Genomic DNA, 25,604 nt, shown 5'->3' with positions numbered 1-25,604 from the left:
GTCAACCTGTTATTGCGTGTACTATATATGCTCAATAAACAAACAAACAAGCCCCGGATTTACCCGAATGGCTGCTTCCAAACAACATGGCCGACTTCCTGTTCAATTTCAGTCATTGATTCATGAAACCTTTCGAAGCTTCCTGTTATGATAGACACGTCCACACAACTTCCTGTTGGCTGTGAAACTGACAGGAATGTTTTTAGCACATTTTCCCAAACTTTCCTGGGGCTGTTACTCACCGAGTTTATACGGTGGCATTGGGTTGCGTTATGAAAATGCAGACGCCTTCACAAGGATTCACATACAAATCGCTGAATTTAGTCAAGACGTGAGTCATAACCAACTTCAAGGGATATTAAGGAGTTTTGTTCGCTACTCTGTCAAACATGTTAGCGCCCGTTGTAGTGCTAAGGAGTGCTGCATTGATGATTTAAGCCAGTTTGATCCCTGATGGTATTTGCAGCGTGAAAAGCAACGCCCTTCATTTGACTTGAAAAGTGTGCAAAGATGACAAAGAAAACCTTTGCGTTTTATTCCTTTATTGTGGCAGACAAGGCTAATGTTTGAAAGAAAACGTTCACAAGATGTATGCAACGGGAGCGAAGGCGCTGCTGGTTTCCCACTCGCTTAACTTCTATCCAGTGAAGGTAGAAAAGCAACACCATGGCCGTATTTCTTTTTTTTAAATTTTTTTTTAATACATTTATTTAGAACTGAATATGTTAAGAACAAAGATTACAAAGTCTGGTTTTCAGACCAACAGTAGGGCGACATATATAAAAACAGACACTTTTTTTTTTTCTTCAAACGAAAACAATGACAGCAAAGTTAAATCAAGGATGAGAAGCAGAGAATATCCTACTTTTATGTAAGATCCAAACCACTGGACCGCACCAATTGTACAGAGAAAAGTGTTACATATTAGTTGAAGAAAAGAAGAGATATCATGCTGAACTTGGATTATATTCAATAGAAAAAGAGAATAATACAGTGTGTGGCTGCAAGTCTAACTTTATTTGATCCCATTCGATACCAGATGAGCAAACGGAGAAATACAGGTGTAAGGAGACATGCTGTACTTTTTTTTTTCACAAAATAAAACAGTTCCTAGGTGTCCTAATGAAAAGTTCTGACATTTGAAGGTCAAAATATATCATTACAGCACATTGAACATCCCTGAACGCAGTCTGGTTGAAATTGCTTTGTCCTGGGTGGGTGCTTCTGCTTCATGATTTCATTACCATGACAACCGGGGGCGAAGGTCTGGCATTGCCGCAAAGGGAGGGCTGCTCAATGTTGCCACCTAAGCCACTTTTCAAATGCCTTGAGACAAATTTAAAAAATAAAAAAAAAAGTGACCGATAACAAATTTCACTTCTTTTAGAGGCCGCCCCCCCCCCCCCCCCCGCCCGTAGCAGAAAGCTCACCTCTCCCTGTCCAGACTGCAAATGCATCGCGCAAAGCCACCGCTGGCTAATTTAAACATAGCCCACAAACTCCAGAAAGCAAGCAGCCATAAAGATTTGATTGTACTTTCTCTTGTAGAAGCAGCACTTGATGGAAACACACTTTGTCATGCCTCAGACGTTTGGCCAAATGCGACCTCCACCCCCACACCCACCCGCCTGCACGTCAACAATTTAGCCAGATGCTATGTAAAAACAGACACATCTTCAGAAATACAGGAGGTCGCGAACTAAATATTTACTTGGGTCATTTCGCAGCTATTTGTACACCCAGTCAAATTTCCGTAATCTGTTTATTTTGAAATTTTCACGGGAGCAAAGTAGATTTAAAAGGAGCGCCTTTGTGTTTAACCTCGACAATGCAAAATGTTTGCAAGACGGTCTTCGTCAAAGAACCCCGCAGAAGAGAAGAAGAGAGCGGGGGTAGGGGGGGGGCATGTTTTACCATTGGTCTTATCTCTTCAAATCACAGGAATCCACTCCTTCAGGAGTGCAATTACTCATACCAGCTTGTGCACGTTGCAGACGCTTGCAGGACTATGCTGTTGCATGTCACCGCAGGAGAGGCAGTCACTTAAAAGATAAGCTAAAAATATATATATAAAAAAAAGAGCGACTCGAGGTTTGAATCCGCCCAGGAGCAAGTCATCATTCAATACATATCTGCAGGACTTTAGTTTTTTTTTTTTTTCAACATTCTATTTTCTGAAGTGTGATTACAACATTCGTCTGTGTTGCAAATGCGCAACCAATATTTAGCGGTGATACAACTTTGGGGATGATGTGAAGTTACTGCTGAGATACCTGACCAGTTAGCTCTCTCGACCAGTAGTGTAAAATTGGGCACCTATTTCCTCGAAAAGAGAATAGAGAGTCTCCAAACGTAAGCCCCCGGCTCCCCGTTCCTGCTCTTGCATAACCTGGCAACATACTACCTCCACAGTTTTGTTGCCAAAGATTTACTCGTTTTCAGATGGGGAACAAAAGAGGCCAGAACAAAGGCTGTTTTTCAGTAGAGAGACAGATGAGCCCAGCGAGAGGGGCATACCTGGACCACTGCCTCGGCGATGTGCTGCTGTCCAAGTTGTGCGCAGCAGCTGATGGGACCATTTTCAAGAAGCCTCGATTAGCGCGACGTTTGGAACGTTACCTTCCCGATAAACCGGGCAGATTCCCAGCTCAAGTTTGATCAAAGTCAGCAAAGGTCCAATAATCGGACGTCTAAGGATTATCCGGCTAACTTTTTCTGAGGTGGGGCCATCGTAAACATTCAACCTGTTCAATATTTCTGATCTGTAAATCTGCGTGTGTAGTCAACGGCCAATCGCCGAACTCCGTGAGCGTGATGTCCAAGTGGGACGCGACCGGAAACTTGGGCTACTGGTGGACGCCTAGACTGAGCCACTTTCACCGCAACAGAAATGACAAGATTTTGCAATCGTGACGTACAGTAGTTACGAGACAAACGGATATCCTAGTTTCTTCTATTTCTCCTATGAAATCAAATCCCCGCCTATTTTCATTTCGCTATTCACAAATTCACTGTTTCCTTTTTAACATCAACTCTGTTTTGCGCTCTTTGGGAAACTTCCAAAATGGCGACCCAGCCCTGTCTACCGAGGACAGTGCAGTTGGACAATCGAAGTATGTTTGGACCAACTCTACTCCTGTATACTAGCGAGAAACTTTTGACTCCTACTCGGTGACCGTAGGAAAACCCGGAGCAGTGATTAGGACATTTGCTTGACAGCAGCCGTTTCTGTCGCCGCTGTCAGGGGCTGCTTCTCTTCATGATTGCGGGCCTCCCCTGCTTCTTCATCTTTCTCGTCATCTTTATTCTCGCCGACGTCGTCGTCGCGCTCGGAGACGGCGAGACCGGCGGAACGATTGCCGTTTGTTTCGCACTGGATGCTAGGCGGGTCTCCGTTGATCGTCAGCTCCGCTTTCACGCCTCCCGCGGCGGACTGGCTCGCCATCGATTGACTCTTCCGTGCGGCGTTCTCGTCCGATGCCATATCTCCGGCCAAGCATTCCAGTGGCTCCATCTCCGCGTGGGCCTCTTCCCCGGAGGCCAGGTCTTGCGAAGGAGCCTCGCCATCTCTCACTTTCTTGACGTTGAAAGTCATGGGCGACACCTTGAATGTGGAGCTTTTAGCGGAAGGGCTCTTGGGGTGGGTCGGACTGAGGGTCCTGATGATCTTTTCGCGCTTTTCCGGCGGCACGATCTTGGTGGTGATCTGTGCCATTTTCTTCTCGATGCTCTGGCGCGAGAAGGCCTTCTTGATGCTGTCGACCTTCTTCAGACTGGAGCGCTTGAACTTGTCAGACCTTCGCTCAAACATATAGGAGCTCCCCCCTGCGGCCCCGCACTCCAGCTCTTCTCCTTCCGCTCTGTCAACGGAGACATCCTCATCTGAGGAAAGGCTGATGGTCTGGAGACCGTCAACGGAGCTGGCGACGGACATGTCGGGCTGAGTGGACTCTGCGTCATACTGGCTTGGTTGTGGAGTCTTGAGGGAATCTTTGACCAACACACTGGAAGGTATCTCATTGTCTTCCTGTTCAGAAAGGAATGAAACGCAAAGAGGATTACAAACCGCTCAGGAGTCTTTTAAAAAAAAAATGAAATAACTGAATAGAGTCAGACAGAAAAACGACCACGTCAAAGACAATCATTGTTGGATTGAGTTGATGCGAATGCACGGATACAATAAAAACCCAACAGCGTTGGCATCTGACATGCGCAAATCCGCACACGAATGACATGTATGAAGTGTCGTGTCTGAAATGCTGCCCCGACAGGTGAAAATTGTTTGCATTGCTTTCATGGTTCACACTCTGTTGTTCTGCAAATGCTAATCCGTAACAAGCTTTGCCCCAGTGGTTCATGAGTATCCAGTGGCTCTCTTTACATGAGAAAGGCCATTGCAATTGGATGTCTGTTTTAATGTCTCGCGTCAGTTGATCTGGACGTAAACCAAGATCAAAATCACTGTGGAGTCACGAACCAAGGGCGTGCCAGTTGAAGAATACGTCGTGCCCAGAGAGTCATCGCTTTGGATCAATTTCTCCCATCTGTCAGTCAGTCCATCAATGTAATCAGGCATGCAAAATCTCAATTGCCACAAAGTGAGACGAGTAACCTTCTGACGGTTATCAAAACGTAAAGAAATAATCGTTGGCGCGTGTAGGAATGGCTGCCTCTCCAAGAATGCAGGGCCGCTCGCGAGACATTCTCGGAGTGCTTCAAGGGACGGGATGCCAAAGGTTCTTAAGGAACTGTGCAACGCGCCTTCCACGGGGTGTTATTAACCCCTACTCCAAGACCGGCCGGACCAGATGCTCTGGAAGTCTTTTGGCCCATACATAATCTATATACTACAGCGACGAACGAAACAAAATCAGAGGTGCAAAAAGACAACCTCGAAACCCCTCAAGGTGACCATAATGGACGACTCCTCAGCCAAACAGGACAAATACGGAAGGAAAGGATGGGCAGAATGTTACAAAACTACCGCCAACTAGCTACACTGACATCGCACTGTGGAAATATCGTGTCAGGTTGGGCGATGGTTGAGTACCCAAAAAACGGCAAGGAGGCAGGAGAACCGGGGAGTCCTGAACAAAGTATATGAACGGAAACATTTACAGTGGCGCACTGGAAAAACCACATCCATCATACAAAGTCCTGGAAACCCAAAGAACTCAAAGTAACAGACAAACAAACAAACAAAAACCCATGACAGTAGAACAACAATTGACGCCGAGTGGTCGGAGTGGCAGTCCTTTCAACAGAAAAAATACAAATAAATCATTTAATTATAACATGATAATCAACAGGTGCGACTCTGGAGAAGAAGCCGTCCAATGCCATCTGTTGGTCACAAATGGAACAGAACCATAACAGACAGCTGACATGCCAATGAATGCAACATTTCTCCCAACTGTCTATCCGCCCTACTACTTTTATAAAATGAAGGAATATAACGACAAGTAATCAGGTACTTCCTCATTATTTTAACCTTGTCCCTGCTACCTTAACAGATCTTGTTGTTGCTCACAGGTTGGTAAGGTGCAGTTAGGCCGGGTAGTCTGGCACCGGAAGCGCAGCATTTGAAATGAGCCTCAAAACAAATAGTTATCAGCCACTCAGAATGAGATGCGATGTGACACGTCAATGCGCGCCCCTTTTTGTCTCCGCATTCATGACCAGACGTGTTCGATGTCAGACATTTTTAGAAACACTCCGATTGAAGAGAAATGTACATCAATTTGGAAAGAAGCCAAACAACAAAGATAATTTCATGTGACAACAACTTTGTTGTTCCCCGGCCGCGCTCGTTACATCATACGTGGCAAGCTTTCCGATCCAGATTTTCCGATGCGGAGGCGTCGTTTGCATGAATAGCAAGTTAAGCCGAGTGAGAAAATGCTTATGTAAGAGTTTTCATTTCTTGTATTGTTCAAATTGAACCGATCAGGGTGGGACAGGACAGGATAGGACGGAGTCGAAGGGATGAATGAACTCAGATGATTGCTTGTTGCTTATTGACCAAATATAACAGTGCAATCTGGGCGGAATGATGCAGCACAAATGGGCAGTTGGGCATGAGGAAGTCATGACAGACTATTGCACAATGCAACCACAAAAGAAAAAAAGGGACACACCTGTTGATGTCACACTATACACAACAGGGGGAAAAAAACGTAACAAAGAAGCCAGATTTTCAGGTTAAGAACCAGCTCCGTTTTTGACACCGAATCGGGGGGGGGGGCGGACTTGCCAAATGACGGCAGCCCTCACTTCGTCGTGACTCCCTAACTCACCATTTCGATTCATTGTCCTTTGTGGAAGCGGAACTGAGCTCAAGTGATTGAGAAAATCTGCCTTATCAGCGTATACGGTATGTCACGGACGTGGATCCTGTTCGCAGTCTCAGGAAGTCCTTTTCAAGGTCATCCCAACATGCTCGTCAGTGGAGAGTTGCAAGGAAATGGGAAGAGAGGGAAAGGAAATGGAATCATCTGATACCGCGTGTCCTCGAGAGCGTTCATCACGTCAACGGTCCGAGCGATGCAAATGTTCTGTACGATGGATGCAAAAATAAAAACTAAATCAAGAATAATCAAGACATTCCCCGACATTTCCTATTATTGTGTTTCGGACAATCGCTTAGAGCTGTTTTCTTTCAATCCGCCTCAAGCGATAGCGCCAGTACCGTTCAAATCAGCAAATATAAATGCCACCATTGTTTGTTGGGAGAACATTTTTTGATAAGGCCGCGCCACAAATTGTCGTCATGTTTACAGCGTGAAGTGGCTGTTGCGTAACAGCGTCCAAAGATAAACCCGGGAAGTCATCTAGTTATCTGACATGTTTGATTTGGGCGGGCTTTTCTTTTTTTCTTTTTGCCCTCTGAATGAAAATGAGAACTTGAATGTTTCCTTTTGTCCTGTATTGGATGTCATGGCCCGGTTAGGCGCAGAGATGTGTCATGCGGAGCTTCTCACAAAGCCCAAAGTACAAAATGTTCATCAGCAGCCGGCTTTGGAAAAAAAAAAAAAAGGTGCAGAATGGGTTCTTGTTCATTGCTCGGTTCACACGTGAGTTTCTGACTCGGACGAGTTCCCTTGTTCAAAGTCAAGCAAGGAGGCTTTTGATTCGCCCAAAGCAAAATGGACGATTTTCGCGCACGGGTCCTTGAGACTATTTTCCGTGTTCGGTTTTGATTGGCGCCTCCACCCAGTTTTGTGGAAACCTGTGAAACGAGTGCCGGAATTACATTTTTTTTTTCAAAGTGCCAAGGGGGCGCTACTCAGAATTCATGAAAACTGCAAAAATGTCAACCGTGTGAGTGGCACATTCGAGCCTGGCGTCGTTTTCGTGTTGACAGGCTTAACATGCAAAATATGCACAGTATGTCGCCTCGGCAGTTCCAGAGACCGGAGGATAAATACTTGTTTTCAGAGGTAAGCCTGCCTTATCTTTGTATATGCAACTTGGTCTAATGTGGCACATTTTCAGAGTGCCATCTTCGCCAGTTCAACCTCTGCAGTATGTCGCTGTGTTTTGATAACTGCGGTGTTGTTTCTAAATAGTGCATTATATTCATTATTTGCAGCCTACCCAGGACGTCTCTGGCTTTTCGAGCACGTACCTGATTTGTGGATTCAGCCCCCCTGTGCTGTTGCGGGTTAAAGTCAGGCAAGAATTATGGACTGAAAAAGTAGTTTCTCGTAGTTGCTTTATTTCACAGATTTACAATATAATTGTCAGTAGGTGAGTTACATAAGACATTAACAAGCTTATTTCGGATGACTTAGCATCAACGAGCCACTGAATCATAATGCACAAAATCGTCATTGAAATCTTTAGTAAAGGTGTCAAAAATGACAGAAACATTTTTTTCCCCATTCCGTACAGACTTGGGTCAAAGTGACCTGGGAAAGGATCCAATCCCAAGTGTATTTCTTGAGCACTTGAAAGCAAGCCCCGCTGTATACAACAAAAATAATCCATGCAAAAACAAACAATAAAACAATGATTTCATATCAAGACAGTAGAACTAAAAATCAAGTCAAAAGCTAAGGAATAAAAAAATGACACGTGTGAAAGATGGGCAGCGAGGGGGCTTGCCGAATGTTTCGTGGGAGGTCATTCCAAAGTGAGGGAGTGGCAACGGAGAAGGCTCCATCCCCTCTGAGCCTCCGCTTAGTTCTCGCTACCTCTCACGGTGTCTGGTCCGCAGACCCGAGGCACCGGGTAGGGGCAGAGGAGCTCCGAGGGGTAAGATGGGGCGAGGCCATGTCAAGATTTTGGAAACAAATAAGAGGATCTTCCAAAGAACTCTCAAGTGAGCCAGTGGCAGCATTTTGGACCAACTGGAGACGCTTCATGGAGGATTGGCTGACTCCAAAATAAATTGCATGACAGTAATCCGGCCGAGATGTGGCAAAGGCATTAATGACAGTTTCAAAGTGCTCTTGGGTCTATCAAAAGTATCTGACTCATTATTTGCTTGGAATAGTGTTGACTGTGACTGTCGTAAAGATGACATATTTGAGACTTTGCATGCATTGTTGGACTTTCTGACGGCACATCTTTGCGTTGACTCATCCAACTGCAAAAGAGGTCCAGGGTGAGGCTGCTGAACACACACCTGTTTGCACGCCAGTGTCAATGACTGATGGAATGGCAAACATATATTTGTGCCATTAAACAAGCAGTCAATCGATGTGAGCTGCTTATCTGTGAGCAAGCCCCGACTGAATTGTAACATGACACCGCCGCTAATAAATAACCGACCCTTCCCTCCACTTTCTTCGGCAGCAAGGGTGGATGAATACCCGCTATTCTCATGTTTGCGAAGCTGCAGCATTAATTCCACTTAGCCTGAGCTCCCACTGTCATCCCAATAAGAAGAGCTTTCTTGTCACTGGACCGCCAGGTGCAACGAAATGGACCAGACATGACAACACCTCAGCGAAACACAATGACCAACAAAGGGATTCAGGTTCTTACAACTTGGATGTCCTCGAGACGGGCAAGTTTGTTGACCCTCGCTAGAGACAGAACTGGCCACCGAGAACCGATTCCTTTCAAAAACCCGTGTCGCCTCGAAGCGTTCATCGGTGTCAAATTCAAGAAAGTCTTTTCGCTGCAGATTAATCAGTGACTCAGTTGCAACTCGTTCACCCCGTCGAGTCCGAGCTTGTCGAAGCCGCCCAGAGAGAAGCGTTTCAAAAATGGGCGCGGTGCCATCACTGAAGTTGGAATCAGTAGTCGGCAAAACTGCACCACTGAGAGTTTGAGTGGTTTCCTGTTTTCAGGACACAGGTTAGGAATGAATTTGAATTTCAAGAGATCTATTTTCTAAGACCAAAAAAAGAAAAGCGGGGCAAAAGTTTGCATGTTCTCCCCATGCCTGTGTGGGTTTTCTCCAGGTACTCCGGTTTCCTCCCATATTCCAAAAACATGCAAAGCGGGTGTATGTAACACTCCAGAAAATTTTCCCCGGGTGTTATTGTTTGTTCGTCTCCGTGTGCCCTGCGATTGGCTGGCAACCGGTTGAGGGTGGCCCCCGCCTACTGCCCGAATACGGCTGGGATAGGCTCTGGCACGCCCGCGACCCTCGTGAGGAGAAGGGGATAATGGATGGATGGTTTATTTCTATCTTCAAATATAAAGAAAAGTTCTACAGTATATAAGCAAATTTATTAGTTGTAATGTGACCTATTTTTCTGACTCCCCACTTCCCATTCTGCCCACCTTCACCTTTTCTGAACTACCCTTACGGCCCCTGACAAATATTCTTATTCAATTTGATTTTATTTTTATTACGTCGCGCGCTGCTGAAAACGGATGGCGGACCGCAATTGGCCCCTGTGCCCTAGGTTGGACACAGCCCGGGTTAGCGGTTAAGCGGATAAGTTTGATAGTGTTTTTGATTCTCGTATGTGCTCGTCATGTTTGACTTGTGAACCACCTGCGTGCGCAGCGAGCCGATTCTCACGTTTGGCTGATTGGAGAAGAAAAAAAGAAAAAAAAAGGTGGTTTCAATCGCCGTTCCCACTCTCAAACTTATTCCGCTTGTTATATAAGGTTATAGGTCACATTCATTGTGAAAAAAAAAAGCTATAAAATGCTTATTGTGTATTGTGGCATTTGATCCGCCGTGCATCGACTTTTGGTATCAACTGCACTGTATTGTGCGTGCAACCCTCCAACACTAACAAGCAAAAAAATAAAAAGCAAACAAAGAAGGAAGAGCGGCACTAATTAAGGCCCTCATTAGTCCTCATTATGTAAGAGAATGCAGTAAAGCAGCAGAGGGCATTGTCAAATAATTTTTTTTTGTTTGACCGAGCGCAGTCAACAGCACACCGGTGGTGGTTTCCACATACACTGGGGCCCTCAGTGTTTCCACTTCAGCAGCCGCGTACAGGCTGACGAGTGTTCTGGATCCATTTTGCAGAGCGGCAGAGGGAGCCCCCCCCCCCCCCCCCCTCGGGCATCAATGCGGAGAGGGGAGTCCATCCTTTGGCGTTTTCGACGCGCCGCGAGCGTGTCGCTTCAGGGCAAGTGAACAAACGATTCTGTCGGGAACTTTTCCGGAAACCTGACAGAAATATGATTTGGAACCGCCCACCCCACCCTCTGTCGGGCCAGGTTTTGGGCCGCGGCCCGCATATTTGATACCCGGGCGTTATCAAAACCAGGTGTGCCATCGGGGCATGTGACGCAACAATCAGACCTGGGGGGGGGGGGGGGGAAATGCCAACTAAAACCATCGGTGATAAAAGCTGGGCAGCAGACGGGAGGGGCGAAAAAAAGGGGACGAACAAACGAGACCAACCCCAACCCCCCTCCTACCTAACCCCGCCCCCTGTTCACTTAAAGTTTCGCCCTCAGGCTTGCCAAGTCTCATTTACAGCTCTGTAACTGCATAAGCCTGACCCAAAGCATCATGATAATAGCGATTGGGTAACCTGCACGACTGCATGCTCACACACGCCACCACACACACACACACACACACACACACACACACACACACACACACACACACACACACACACACACACACACACATCCTTTTAATAAGCGTACTGTCAGCCCATAAGTGTCTATTAGCAGCATGGCGCTAATTGACAAGACAAAGTGGAGGTTTCCAAAGCATCCATTGAGTCTTTTTGCAAGGCGAATTGACTTTTTTTTTTTTTCACGGTTTGATGTGACCTCTGCAACACCGTGCACACACACCCCCCCCCCCCCCCCCCGTGTCCGTGCCCGTTTTCAAAGTCGAATGAGACCTTGAGTTTGTCCCAGCTATCCCGCGGAATTCAGTCATAAATTGAAAGTCGACAAACATGAGTCACTCAAAAGCAAGAGTCGCTCCCTTCCGAATTCAATAAAATTGATCCTTGACCGCCGGCGAGCAAAACACGGTGGAGTTGCCGCGCTCTTGGCACCTGCTGCACGTGAACAACAGAGCCTCGGTACCTGGGAAACCAGATAACCAAGATGGTTAAGAGCACTTGGTGGCTGCGGCTGTGTCAACAATATCCCCCCCCCCCCCCCCACCCCCGCCCCCCCACACTTCCCTTCCTGGCCACACGCTTGTGTGCACTTGCATTTCTTCATGGGAACTCATTCGGGTATTTCTAAATGCGCACGATATGTTTGGGTGAGTGTAAGTTCATCCGCCAGAAGGAAGGCACCGTTTTTAATTTCGCAAAGTTCCCAGGGGGGTATTCGTAAAAAAAAAGGTTCCCCGGCACGATCATCACAATCAGTACAACGATGACGAACACAACACATGCGTTTAATATCCCCTTGTCACGCTCTGGTTGAAATCGGTCAGTCTCATGGAAATGCCGGGTATGTTACCATGACAACAGAGGGTACAACCACCGCGTCTTCCGTCTCCTCATTTCCCAATTTAAAAAAAAAAAAAATTCAAACCAAAAGTGACGGGCAACAAAATAGACTTTTTTTTAACGTCGTTCTTGGAGACTTCCTGAGAGCAGGAGATGCTCGCCACTCGACGTCCGGACTGCAGTTGAACAGCACTCGCTCAAAATTGACCCATAGCACCCATTTACACTTGATCTATTCGTGGATCTGCGTATGTGGCGCATGCAGCAGTCACATGGACAAACGCAAATACCGCCCTGGCCTTCACATTGACGACTTGGTGGCTCATTCAAGTAGATGTTGAGAGTCAGGAGCTGGGAACACCGTCATGACAACAGCTTTTGCGCGGCGGCTCGGCGACCGAGTCGTGGGGGTTGAATTTTGGTTTGGGGAGGGGGGGGGGGGGGGTGTGTATGATATCAAGTCCGGGAATTTCAGTACAGCACTCGGGTTATTTTCACACCTGACGGGTGGGCAAGCACACGGGATCCGCCTATTCGTATACAGTTCAAATTTGCTCGAATTGAGGAGCTCCTCCCCCTCTTGAGATTTTCCCCTTTATCGGAAATCTTGGCTTGGCGAAGTGCAGCGCGTTCTGCAACGGACGTTTCTTGATTTTTGTCCTTCCCCGTTGCTCAGTTTTAGGGACGGTAAAAGGTGGAGAGCGTATGTCACGTTCAGCAGCGGTCTCGAGTTACCCCCAACGGCAGAGCCGTCTGTCTGTCCGTCCGAATAGCTGCGGGGGGTGAAAGCAGATCCTGTCGGAGCCCGAGAGCCCTCTTCTATTATCCCGCAATGCTCCATTCCCAGACACACCCGTTTTCTTTTTTCTTTTCTACCTTCCGTTGAGACCTGGGTACCTTTACAGAGAGCTTCTGTTCACGCTAATCCACCGGACAGTGGTTCTAAATTCAAAGTTCATGTTGGGGTTTTGCCCGGGTGGTTCGTGGAAGTTACGGAGAGTCTCGCACGAGTGATTTTTGAGGGAATGTTTCAAGATGAGCTTGAAAGACAAAGAAACTGCTTGTGGCAGGGCCACCGAGTTGAAATCCACCCCCCCCCCCCCCACCCCTACAAATAGCGAGGCCTTAACCGCTAAGGCGTACAACAACCAAACGCTGCGAATGTTGTTTTAGTCATTGGCGCGGTGGGGACGATTGTCACAGTCATTAGTCAGTTCAGTTCTGCAGGTTCCTGCTCGACAAGTTTTGAACAGCTCTGAGGAACGTTAAATGGAGCTCGCATGCAATTGGTTTCGCGCCAGCGCCGAGCGAGACTCTGAATATACAAATACACAAAAGCGTCTGCCGCCGCAGGCAAATTTCAATGCAAAGTGGCCCAATCACGGGACGGGACAGGCGGCGAAGGCCCGAGAAGCCTTTCAGTCCGGTGATTGCCGACACCTGCGCCACAAATATCTAACCGCGCGCACTCGGTACCTTGAAGCGGCACGACTTTTAAATCGGGGAAGGCTTCGGCCTATCGAACAGAAGCTCCTCCCCTTCCTCCACCGCAGTTCCTCAGCACCACGATGCAACTAGATCGCTTCGAAGGTATGAGACGGAAAGAAGGAAAGACATCATAAGTCTCGCTCCAAAGATATGAAAGAGTGCAACGGGCCGGGAGACGTTTCCGGCGAAGAAGGATTCGGGAATGGCAAATGCTCGGCGGTGGTCCGGAAAGTCCATTTTCAGTTTGTCGACGCTCACCTGGAAGATGAGGACTTTGAAGTGGTTCCTCTTGAGCAGGTGGCCGTGGTTGGCCTCCAGCTTCTTGACCTGCACCGCCTGCTTGTCCAAGCGCTCGCGCACCTCCTTCAGATGGCCGCTGACTTTGCGCGAGCGCTCCAGCAGCTTGCAGACGCCGTTGGAGGTTCCCACGTGCGTCTTGGACAGGCGGCTGACGTCGCCCTGCACCAGCCGCACGGCGCCCTCCAGGTCGGCCTGCTTCTGCTCCATGCGCCGCTGGTTGTCCTGCACCGCCTCCATCATGTTGACCAGCTTGTCCAGCAGGGCCACCACGGTGATGGCGCTCACCTGGCCGCGGTCCACCGGGCTGCCGGGGGCGGCGGCCGAGGGGCCGGCGGCAACCTTCAAACCCAGCCGGGCCAGGGTGCCCGTCTGGGTGGGGGAGGACCGGGCGGACGACGCGCCGACGCTCGGGATGAGCAGTTCGGCGTTCTCGGGCCCGGCTTCGGCTTCGGGCTCTGGCGCGGTGTGGGCGCTGCCCGTCACGCTGCTGGTCTCGGGGTGGGACGCCTCGGCGCGGGGGGGCTCTTCTTCCATGGTTGCGCAGGTGGTGTGGTCGGTGGAGCGACGCGACGAGCTCCTGTCGTGAGGGGAGTCAACTTTGCCAGTGACTTAGCTCAGCACCCACGCCCCACTCGGTCTCGGTCTCGGTCTCGGTCTCGGTCTCTCCCTCCCTCCCTCCCTCTCTCTCTCTCTCTCTCTCTGCGCAAACACAAGCACAAACATGCTGTGAACTTTCAAAACACCTCCCCCGCCAGCCAAAGGGAGGGGCTCGCTCCCCATGGCAACCCGCAGGCCTTGCCCTACTGACAGAGGAGCGTCGTCCTTGTGTGCTTGCTCGTCGTGTTGTTCGTGTTTCAAGACCGACCGCTCCAGTTCAGCCCGCGCTCGTCGACGTTTGGAAGCTAATCGGGGTCCCAAATTGCTTCCTTTGAAGAGGAGGAGTCCTCTTTGTCTTTCCCGTAACCTCAACGATGTCTCCAAATACTGTCGTTCATTTCGGAGGCTTTGCCCAGACGGGGAAAGTGACGTCCGCTGGTGTTTGTAGGCCCTTTGCCACCGCGCTCGTGCTCGTGCCAGTGCCCAGGTTAGCACCGGTTCTTTCTTCCTCCACCAGTGAAATTGGCACGAGCTCCGGTTGAAACTGGTGCTGAAGCTCTGGCGCCACCGGAAGAGCGATGGCAGCCGTGCCCAGCTAGCATGCGATCTCCCAGCGGCGGCCGGCTTCGTCATCATCTACAATGATTTAAAAAAAATGAGCGAAGCGTGCATGTCCCCGACTGTTACAAACTACATACAAGTAGAATCGCTGCTGTTTCATCCCCCCAACATGCTGGATCAACGCAGGATGATTTTCCTTCCTGCACGTCGCTGCCTTTGTGCGCGCGTTGACGTTTCCAAAGTGTGTCTCCCGTGGCCCCCGCTTTCCGCTCTCTTCTCGTTTGAGAGCTGCGTGTCACGGGCCACTCTGACATGGAAAAGTGCAAATCCCTGTCACAACAATGAGCTCATTTGTGCCCACACAGGCTATCCTGGGCTTTTTTTTTTTTTTTTTTTTGTCACCACCCCTTGCAAAGGTTTCACCGAGTTGCAATAAAAAGTGAAATGCGACTGCGGTGATTGAAAACAACCTGAACTATTCTTTCGGGCGACGCACAGTATTTCAAATGTCCTTGTGGAAATTCCCCCCCTGGAGGGCACTTCGGTGAGTACATTCAGGTCTCGGCGTGTGGATCGGTGCCATTCGGCACACGCGGCCCAAATTTTGGCCCGACACAAATATCCGCTCGCGCCGCTCCGTTGAGCAATCGAGTACGCGGCGCTTCAAACAACCGCGTGCAGGCTTTGCTCCCAGATTGTCTGACATGTTTCCATGCATTGGGTCCTGGTTTTTCCCAAACCTTCAAAATGTTTTCCCAGTGCAGAGACGGACGCCTTGCGCATTTCATGAAAGAATACTTCCCATTTAACCAAAGGTTACTTGACGATTGCTCTTCCTGGGGCGAGACGCTGACGGGTCATGCGCTGGAAAGGCCAATCTATGTTGTGCGCTCTCTAGAGGTGAAGGCATGAAAGTGCAGGGCCTCGCTGTCAAAATAGGCTGGATTTCAGAATCTGAAACACTTTTTTGAAAAACTTTCTTTTGAGTTAAATCAGTCAACTTTCTTTTCAGTCAGTCTTTTTTATTTTATTGACACAAACACCCGCACTTAAGTACAGAGAGCAAGTACTTTTGTCATGTTTTGGACTCTTTTTTTTTTTTTTGTCTTTTCCAAGGTGATCATCCACTTTTTCATGTGGAAAAGCAAACCAAGACCTTTTCACATAAGATGTGATGCTGAACGATCACGCTTTATTGGTGTCATCTTTTTTTTTTTTTTTCTGCTCAGAACGCTTTGAATTGTTGAACGGCTCGAGCGGGGCGTCGGTCGAGTGCGCACTCGGGAGGAGGCATCGGCATCTTTTCATCGCTATATCAAAAAAGCTCCTGCAGGGGTGGAAGATGGACCGCCGGGTGGCGGGCGATCTCCAAATGACCTCTTTTCACAACACAGCATGCGTCGGGACAAATGTTCACTTAAATGTGGCCTTGGCAAGCTCGCACGCGCGTCTGTGTGTGTGTGTGTGTGTGTGTGCGTGCGTGTGTGTGTGCGTGTTTCCGGTCGTATCAATCATAAAAGCCAATAGAGTACAATGAGGGACGCTTTGCCGTCTTGTTTATTGCTGTTATTTGATGCGTTGCGACGATACGCTCTCTCAAAGTGCCAAAACATCCATTCTCAAAGTAAAAGGGGGGCAATCTTTTCCCCCAAGTGGATGGCTTACAATTTGTTGATGGCAAAATCAATATGTGGCCTCTACTGGCCAATCGTTCTTCACCATAGTTTTCAAAGTATGGAGCGCCCCCCACCCCCCACCTGCCCCCCCCCCCCAAAAAAAAAAAACATGCAACATCTCGTCATCGAGGTCCTTTTGTTGGAGCAGTCACCATGTCCATTGTGGTGGTTTTCGCTTTGTCGGTTGTGCGGCGAGCGGAATAGGCCAGAAAATGCAGAGGAAATTCCAGCCTGTGGTGTCCGCCGCAGCGCCCCCCTTCCACTTGGAGGGAAACTGCAACGCATTTTCAAAACAACACTTGTCGGTCTAAAAAAAAATACCCTTCATTCTACTGTATTAGTACATGATCTACAGTATATATATAATGTTTTCATTTGAGTGAGTACTGTTATATTATCTGTCTACACGTGTCGTTCCTCCATGTGAGATATGTTTAAAAAAAATATAATAATAATACACTTCATTTATTTATGAAAGCTTTTGCATATGCAGCGTGGTTGTAAGTCCGAATCAGATTTATTTTGGCCAAGTATGGAAAACATAAAAGGAATTTACTTTCGCAGTTACAATCCGTCCAGAGGAACACAAGCAAAACAATGACCAACAGAGGGAGACAGAACGGGAAATGGAATGTTTGCCGGTGTGTGCCGTTATTGGCTGGCGACCGATACAAAGAGAAAAAAAGAAGAGCCAGATGACACTCATTCATGCATTGAGACTTCTTGTAAGGCCTGTTCAATATTGTCCGGCTACTCGGTGCTTGATCACGCGGAACGGGGTTCAGCACCTCACCCATAGTATTGTCTCTTGAGCACAAAAGTAGACGAGTGGAAATTAGTAAAACATTTCTACGTTGTCGGCAGGATTCGAACCTGCGCGGGGAGACCCCAATGGATTTCTAGTCCATCGCCTTAACCACTCGGCCACGACAACTGCTGCTGTGTTGTAACGGCACCCTCTTCTGGCCTTAAGAACAGAGTGCCCGAAAATAATACAGTCCAAATGTGACCACCGTGCTAAATTTGCTTGACATGGGGGGGGGGGGTGATTCGACAGCATGACTTCCGGAGCCTCGTCTTAATTAGCATCGGGGCGCCCGACTTTGAACTTTGCCAGTTTCTGGTGCTGTGTGCTGTCTTGTGGCGGCCATGTTTGAAATGGAAGGTTTTCCCTCTTCCAACAGATGCCCGATGCAGTCACTTGGGTCCATATCAAAATATATGCACAGCTTGTATTGACGCAACATGAAAGTAAAGAGCCACGGCGCTTCGGTTCATGATATAAATTATTTATTTACATTTACAGAAGAAAAAAACAAAAAATGACTCCATCAAGACAACGTAGTAATAACTCATGGAACCCAAGATACTGCAGCTGAAGTCATTGTCACAACCAAAGAAGAAGGAGAAGAGCTCTAGAATAACATTGTGACCTCCGCGGTCTCCTATAACACAAGGTGCAAGGCATCACGTGTAGCATCCCCCCCACCCCCCCCCCCCCCAAATGGGGAAAAAAAAAATCCTCAAATAAAGTCCCCTTACCCTGCTTTGCACTACTCCCAATTTACTGCTTTGCCCCCTCGCCTACAAATGACAGACATTGGCTAACCCGCATCTACCAAAACTCACACTTCTAATTTACACTCACACATACATACGCACATTCAGTATTCTCAGCGCCCCCCCCCCCCGCCCCCGCCCCCTCCCCCTCCATGCTGTTTCCCGTCCAAGTTCTGATGGTGCTCTCTGGCACAACCTTTAAAGTGACGCTGTCCTCCACATTCTCCGTGTATGTGAGTCTGCCGCTGCGCCAGCTCTGTCTTTTCTCGGAGCTCCTCGTCCTCCAACGGGTATTTGTGGGAGGACGTACCGGCCGAGAGAGTGAGAGAGAGGGCCCAGCCACTAAGGGGAAGCAGATCCTACATTTTGAGGGTGTGGGGGGGGGGGGGGGGGGGGGGGTTGCTCTAAAAAGTGTGTGTGGGCGGTCGGGGGGGGGGGCACATTTAATAAGACGAGCCTCCCGTAAAGCAGACGGCCAAATTCCGTCCGGCAGGCTCAGATAAGTCGAGTGGAGGCGCGCATGGTGTTCTCGGAGCTGAAGTGGACATTGTTTTGCTTCTGCCGGTTGATCCTGTTGGAGCGAGGGCACTTCCTGCGTGGGGAACCACAGAGAAAAAAAACAAACAAACCTTATCAGTAAGGAATCGCCACCCATCCATAACTTTTATCCCTTTTATCCTCGGCAGGGGCACGGGCGTGCTGCAGCCTATCCCAGGCGCCTTCGTACAGCGGGGGGGGGGGGGGGGGGGGTTACGCCCTCAACTGGTCGCCAGCCAATCGCAGGGCACACGTGGACAAACAACCATCCGCGCTCACCATCACACCTACGGACAATTTTTACGGATGTTTCTCAGCCAAAACGAACGTGGCGGGAGGAGAGAAGAATGAGGATCGAATGTTTTGACCGATCGCTTTAATTGAGGTTGTGCATACTTGTCACGGCGTGCGTACGGTGGGCGGACGAGTCAGGATGTGGAAGCGATGGATGCTACTACCGCTAAAGCAGGGTGCAAATTCATTCACTTAAACAAGTTCGGCGCACTTGAAAAAAGACAAGTGGCTCTACTTTGCAGCGTACTGAGAGTCACTAGGCAACAAGGCTCGTTATGATCATATCCTAGCAGTAGTCAGTGTTATTAATTTTTTTGAGGGGGGTGGGATGTATTTCCCCTCTTTACTGCTTTCACCCTGTCCCGCTGACATTTCACAAGTGCTCATCTTATTAGGCTCACTTCAGGTGCAATAAATTGTCAGTCACACAGATGACTCTCATAGAAGCGTTTGGGATCAGACGCGCTTGCATCCGCGTTTGCATAGGAAAGCACACAAACAAGATGACCTTTCGGGTCAAAGTCCCTTTGTGAGACCGGGGTGCCCCGCCTGCGCTCGTTAGTCAGGCTCAGCGCTTCGGGTATGAGCGCGTGACTCACCTTGTAATGCAGAGCACCACCACACAGATGATGACCACCTGCAGGGCTCCGATGATGGAGGCGATGAGAACGTAGTGCAGTTTGCCGGAGCCCGGGACCACGTAGAGCACGTTGTACTCTTTGGTGTCGCACTGGGGTCCGCTGAAACCTGAGTGGCAACTGCGACGCAGGCCGACAACAAATGTTTAGTGCGGAAGAAGCGCATGGCTGCCAGACCAAAAAAAAAGTTGGATGTCGTTTTAGAACGTGATAGATTTCGAGTACAGACACGCGATTGGGGGTGGATGGATTTGTAGCGGCCAACTGTACGTCATCCGCAAAGGGGAGATCTTGCAGTTCCTTCGACAGGGAATGACGGGAACCGCTTTGAACGGCCTGGAACCAAGTCGGCTGTGTTTACTCCCACAAAGGTACGACCCCCAATTTCTCGCGCACAGTTAACATCGCATTTTGCACTTGACACGCACTGGGCACGAAAATAGGGCCCCATGATGTTATCACGCCATTTTGAATTTGTTTTTCTGCTGTGTCAGCAATACGCTTCTATAGTTTAGCAAGTCACATTTATTTGAATAGCTGAGAGTCGGCCTTGTTTCTATTTGATGGACTCTCTGGAGGAAACGGGGGCAAGGCAATCCGTGGCAAAGACAAGGACGAGCAAGCACATTATACAAAGAAACTAAAAAAAAAATCGGATTTTTCCCCAGGTTTTGTCCCTTTACTCATCCTAATTTCTAGTTAGGTGGAATATAATCAATGCAAAACATGGCGATGAGAGTGCGCAAACGAGCCGCTTCACAGTTTGAGCTTGTCTTGTTATCAGTGAAAGCGACAACCGCCATTGAACTATAGATCAAAACATGGGTTGAAGGTCGCAACGGTGGGGAATAGCAGCGCGCTGCGGAAATCTGGCCTTGCAATTGCGTATTGCGGGTGGGGGAAAGCGTTTGACACGCACGATGCATTGGGACGCAGATGTGAATGATTCTAACGCGAGCACGATTCGTACATTGTAACATTCGATCAAATAACGTAATTCCTCTGAAGTCAACATTTTTTTGTGGTAGAAAAAAAAAACAAGATCTGTGAAATAATTTGCTTGTTATTTGTGTTTTTGATTGTTTGTTTTATGAGGCAGATGTGGCCCGGGAGTGTTTCTCATACAATATTTTGCCGTAGGAGTGACTACGTGTGTTCCGATTTACGGAGACATTTGTATGATGTCGCTGGATCCTCGTCATAAACCAAAGTATTGACGATGATAAATTGGACACGATTGAATCAACTGACTGGGCACCCCCCCACCCCTTTTTGGGGGGGGGGGGCTGCTCTCGCGAACATAGTGAATACATCAAACGACGCAAAAAAAAGCCAACAGTAACCAGACAAGAACCGTGGTGACGCTTCTCTGGTCTGAGGTCGGTGTGCAGCCCTGACGAAGGCGGCCATTTTTTTGCTTTCTGCAACGACGTTCAATGCGGTCGTGAGATATATGCCGCGACAGACAGAGCCCAATCCGGATGAGGAGCTAAATGCTCCACCTTTTATCGTCCTGCCTGTCTGCCTCGCCATCTCGTCTTCCACTTAGCCGCCTTCTGGCTGCGGCGGTCTCAGGGGGGGATTGTTACCCGGCAAACAACAGTGGGTCCTTGTTTGGTACAAAACGCACACAGTCACAGTTGTCACAGTTCACCCTCCATCTCGCAGAGTGAGGCGAACGTTTCAACCTTGCCGTATTTTCTTTGGGGGGGTGGGGGGGGTTCACATTGGGATACAAAATGTTGATTCCCGCGGCCAGCAGGGGGCAGCAAAGATCTTTGAGCGCGCAGCTCTTGCAACAACAGCACAAAAGTCAGTCTCGACAAGCAGGGGAGGAAAGCAGAAGAGGGGGGAGATAGTAGTTGAGAGAGACGCCCAGACCCTCTGGCTGCTCCACTATCAGGCTGTAAATGATGGAAGTGTTAGCCGTACAATTACACATTCCCTCTGCGTGCTTGTTGTTGCGCTTCCGTGTTCGTTTCTCATTGTGCTTTTATGCAGACGGCAAGTCTCCGGTGTCTGCGCTCAAGTGTTATTTTTGTGTCGCGGAGAGAATAATGTGCAGTTGCACACGCAGGCTCATTAGCGCCTGTGTCACTGCTGCTGCCAAAAAATGTTGGAGTTGGTGCTGAGTTTGGGCTTCATCACTAATGAGGACCAAGCACTAGAAACTGCGCTAAATACATGACCTTTGAAGACTGGTCATTATATTAAAACTCAAATGTACTTAAAGGCGACGGAATATCGGAATTTTACATTGTAACTGCTTGCGGGGAGGGTTTGGTCACCGGAGTGACTAGCCACCCATCAAGTGTGACATTAGAGAACAAAGACAATTGTGTTTTACCCGCCGACCAGAGATTCTAATTCTCCGTCCGAAAATGTGGCTGAGCAATTCTGAATTCGGCTGGATATGATGTCACACTTTGTTTGATTTGCGTAACCCCGCCCCCTACGGTGAGTTTCTCCGCCCATGACTTGGCAGCTCGCCTGGGTAAAGGCCTGCCATTTTCAAGCCGCGGCCAGTCGACACCGTCTGGAGCGGTCACCGCAAAGCCAAAAGGTAAGCGGAGCTGCAGGGAGTTTTCTTGGATGCTCAGATAGCGCTTGCTTCTGATGGGTGCATACGGTGGTGCCGTGAGCAATCAGTCAAACTCAGTCTGTGACCACAATCGTAATTTATACTAATCTCAAGACATCTTTCCCCATTGAAATGAATGCAAATGCCATTAATCTGTTCCAAAAACACAAAGTTATCAAACCTTTCAAAATTAGGTAAATTTCATTTGGAAATGTCAGGAAACATCTTGAAGCCTGTTTGGAAGATTTGTTCATGATGCCCAACTGCTGTTTGCTGGCAAGTGAGTTGAGTTCACTGCCACCATACAGTATTCGTAACTCCAATTTTTGTTGGCATGTCAAAGCAAAAAAAAAAAAAACCCAAAACGGGCTGAACACTGCTATTTTATCGTTCTCGGCTGAAGCCGCTTGTCTTGTTCGACACCATAGCTCCGCCCACAGGCATCATGGTAACAAAAGCTCGACTCTCTATTGGCCCAGCAGTGTTCAGGGCAGGTGTACGGTCACTCAATTAAAGGAGACAGGACCGCCCCCTCAAAACAGCAAAAGAAGAAATGGGCCGCTCAAACTTTTAAGATGCCTCGGAAGTGTTTGAAATTGTAAAAAAAATAAAATAAAACAAAATAAAAAAATCCATAATATTTCTCAGAGAATATTTGGGCTTTTGTTGTTGTTTGGCGCCCAAACAAAACGTGGATCTAGGAATGCAGCGGCATCACATTAGCGTCTCCTCGGGCAAGAAACAAAGCCTCCCAGGTAAGGCAAACTTGCTCGCTCGCGAAAACAAAAGCCAATTGCAAAAAATAGCCATCCAAGCTGAATCATCCGAGTTAAAGCGTGTCCGCCGGCACTCGCATTATGCGCGAGTGCGTTGAACGTGCACGCGCCGCAAATGGATGTCCCCAAGAAAGAAAAGAAGGCATCCGAGGATTTCCAGTGCTGCGCTCAAATACATTCAGAGAGCTGGAGCCGAGTCTTCTTTGCCATTCTAAATCGGAACTCTGTTTCTTTCTTGTTTGTTTATTTGTTTGTTGTTGTTGTTGTTTTTTTTTTCTGATGTGAATTAAGTGCCGCCAAAGAGGCGCATCAAAGAAAAGGCTTTTGAAATGGGGTCTTCAAGGGCAGGAGAGGAGGTCAAACACTGCAAAGTCCCAGGGGAGGACCAAACCCCCGACGGCAGCATCCCAAAGAGTCTTACCACCCATTTTCCATTTTTTTTCCCCTTCTTCTTTCATCTTCTTTCTCAAACCGCTTTCATACAACAAAGCGTATGAGGGAAAAGTGGCTCGGGTTATGTGTTGTGATTATTATTTTACTTGATGTTTTGTTAAGCGCTTTGTTACAGCTGTTGTGTATTGTATTGTATTGTATTGATTTATTATTATTTTCATTTTTTTTGGGCAACGGGTGAGACTGCCAGAGCCGTAGCACCGGACAAATATAAACAAAGCCGTGAAAACGTACTTGGCCGCTAACCCAAGACTGTTGAACGAGTGGATTCTAAATTCTCTTTGGCTCAGCCGCGCCAACGACGCAGCTGCCAAAAAATGGCTCCTTCTTCTTGATGACGAGTCGGCGCCACATCACAATATTTACCATCGTAGCTCGTGTAAACATAACATGAGCGATACAAATTTTGGGACGGTGTGTTCGACAGAAATTAAAAAAAAAAAAACACAATGCAGCGATTTTAAACGAATGACAGCAATTCAAAATAATGCTGTAAATACGCACAATTCTGCATTTGTACTCTCTTCAGACGTGTGAATGTGGAACGTTAAGGCCATAATGCGGAGTGTCATTGTGAAGGTAATTTTTTTTTTCTCTTCTCGACAGACCACGTGTGAATGGAATGCACGGCGGCAGTACGCGGGTGCGCGCGCGCGCGTGCGCGTACCTGCATGAGGGCTGGGCGGGTATACTGGGGAATTGACACTCCCCGTGTACGCAATAGTTCTTGTAGAGATCCGGACACGGCGTGTACAGGCCATCTGCCTGTCCGTTTCCTGACAAGTGAAAAAGTGAGAAAGTGGAGCCTTCGTCATAATGCGTGCAAGCAACACACAAACCCACCGCGTACGCGTGTGCACGTTTGAAGCCACGAGTAGCGCGAGTAGATCTCCATCATCCATCGTGGAGGGATGACGGAGATCTACATACTGCATAATGAAGATCACCGTGCGCTGGTTGGCACCCGCGACAAACGCGCACACTTACCGGTGATGTCGGTGGGCGCGAAATGTCCGTCTCCGCCTTTGTTCCCATCTGGAAAGAGGCCAGAGCAAGCCGTTGATCCCAGGCCGGAACCTCTGGCCCGAGCCATTAGCAGATACGCGTTTGAACAAATGCCACAGTGGGAAGCCCGGGAATTCGGTGTGATTTCACCTCAGCAAAAGGGCGCACGGAGCAAGCGCACCTGCCACTTAATGCATATCAATGCGGACACTGCCTTTGAGGCTCAAAGTTTCTCTTTTTTTTTTTTAAACGCCCTACAAAAGGTTCGAAAGGAGAAGCGTCTGAAGGGGACGGAAGATAAGAGCTTTATTGCTGCTGCTGCTCCTTGGAAAATAAACCGCAAAGCAGCCACTTTCCACTCATTTTCAGTATATTGCGGCTGTTTTCTTTTCAAAGGCCAAGACTTTGTATTCCCACCGTCACTACGAGCAAAGCATTTTCTGCATTTTCACAGCAACGGCCGATGCCGTTTCCTCTCGCTTCCCCTTGATTGCGACAGACCGCATCAAGTGCGTCGTCATCCGGCGAGTTATTCCGCCCCAAAGCGTGTTATGCGCGTGGCAATGCAGCCGTCTAACTCAGGTCCCAAAGCACCTTAAGGGGCTGATCGCGCGGCCCCCAATGACTTCTTAAAGCTCTCGTCTGCCGTCCCTAATCAATTGTCCCCCGCGGAGGCGACGCCGACGCTTGCCCAATTGTTCCGGAAAGCACACGTGGCAGCGCCTAGCGCCGATTTCAACCGTCAGAGTGACCCCAAGTGTCGACAAATTTAAAATCCAGCAGGATCGTTCCCGCCGCCCCCGCAAAAACAACAAAAAATCGGCACATTTTCAGATTCAACCACATGGAATAGCAGGAGGGGGGGGGGGGAAGCATCACTTCATGGGTTTTAACCACGCTGATTAATAAAACGTGTCAATGCCTGGAACGTTAACAAAACAAACACGGAATCCAAATGGAAGACGTTAGACTAAAAGGTAATTAATGGCCGGTAATGCTGTCACGCGACGCCAGCTAAGCGTATGTCGGGGGTGGCAGATTATCGTTGCAGACGTTTCCGTACTGTGATTAGCGCAAACGTGTTGTCGAGTGGATGGAGGTGCAGGAGCTGCCAAGCGGGCGGTAAAGGCAGCTCCTGCAAATGGGGGCGGGCAGATATAACGTGGTCACGATGCACACCCCAAAAATTATTTGGTATCAATTTGCTGTTATTTGGCAGAAAAGATTTCATATGAACCATTAATTATGACAAAAATATGCAATAGCAGCTCAATATTTTTTCACTAATC

The 25,604-nt window shown here is 48.4% G+C and overlaps 2 protein-coding genes and 1 non-coding gene across 5 annotated transcripts in view; all 3 read right to left on the bottom strand.

Moving 5' to 3' along the window:
* Nucleotides 1–525: 525 nt before the first annotated feature.
* LOC147198635 (caveolae-associated protein 2-like) lies at nucleotides 526–14,291 on the bottom strand. The gene is made up of 2 exons (XM_086123457.1): nucleotides 13,596–14,291; nucleotides 526–4,027 (listed from the first exon to the last, which is right to left on the bottom strand). Exons 1-2 carry the CDS (start codon nucleotides 14,169–14,171, stop codon nucleotides 3,200–3,202), a joined length of 1,404 nt encoding a protein of 467 aa, XP_085979583.1. The 5' UTR covers nucleotides 14,172–14,291; the 3' UTR covers nucleotides 526–3,199.
* Nucleotides 14,292–17,323: 3,032 nt separating this feature from the next.
* trnas-aga (transfer RNA serine (anticodon AGA)) lies at nucleotides 17,324–17,405 on the bottom strand. The gene has a single exon. It is a non-coding gene; the product is annotated as a tRNA-Ser (tRNA).
* Nucleotides 17,406–18,174: 769 nt separating this feature from the next.
* Nucleotides 18,175–25,604, bottom strand: part of LOC147198633 (tomoregulin-2-like) — a 65,110-nt gene continuing 57,680 nt past the window's right edge. For all 3 annotated transcript variants that reach the window (XM_086123864.1, XM_086123866.1, XM_086123865.1), the window contains 4 exons: nucleotides 24,298–24,345; nucleotides 23,978–24,086; nucleotides 19,462–19,620; nucleotides 18,175–18,623 (listed from right to left, as the gene is read on the bottom strand). In XM_086123864.1, the coding sequence (XP_085979990.1) occupies nucleotides 18,527–18,623; nucleotides 19,462–19,620; nucleotides 23,978–24,086; nucleotides 24,298–24,345 (413 nt within the window). In that variant the 3' untranslated portion in view covers nucleotides 18,175–18,526. The remainder of the gene's footprint in view (nucleotides 18,624–19,461; nucleotides 19,621–23,977; nucleotides 24,087–24,297; nucleotides 24,346–25,604) is intronic.

The sequence above is a fragment of the Hippocampus guttulatus genome, chromosome 11, assembly GCF_054856545.1.
Source record: "Hippocampus guttulatus isolate MCC_2025c chromosome 11, RoL_Hgut_1.0, whole genome shotgun sequence".
In the NCBI taxonomy this organism is placed as follows: Eukaryota; Metazoa; Chordata; class Actinopteri; order Syngnathiformes; family Syngnathidae; genus Hippocampus; species Hippocampus guttulatus.
Note: the sequence above shows the minus strand (reverse complement) of the source record. Positions and strands in the feature narration are given on the sequence as shown.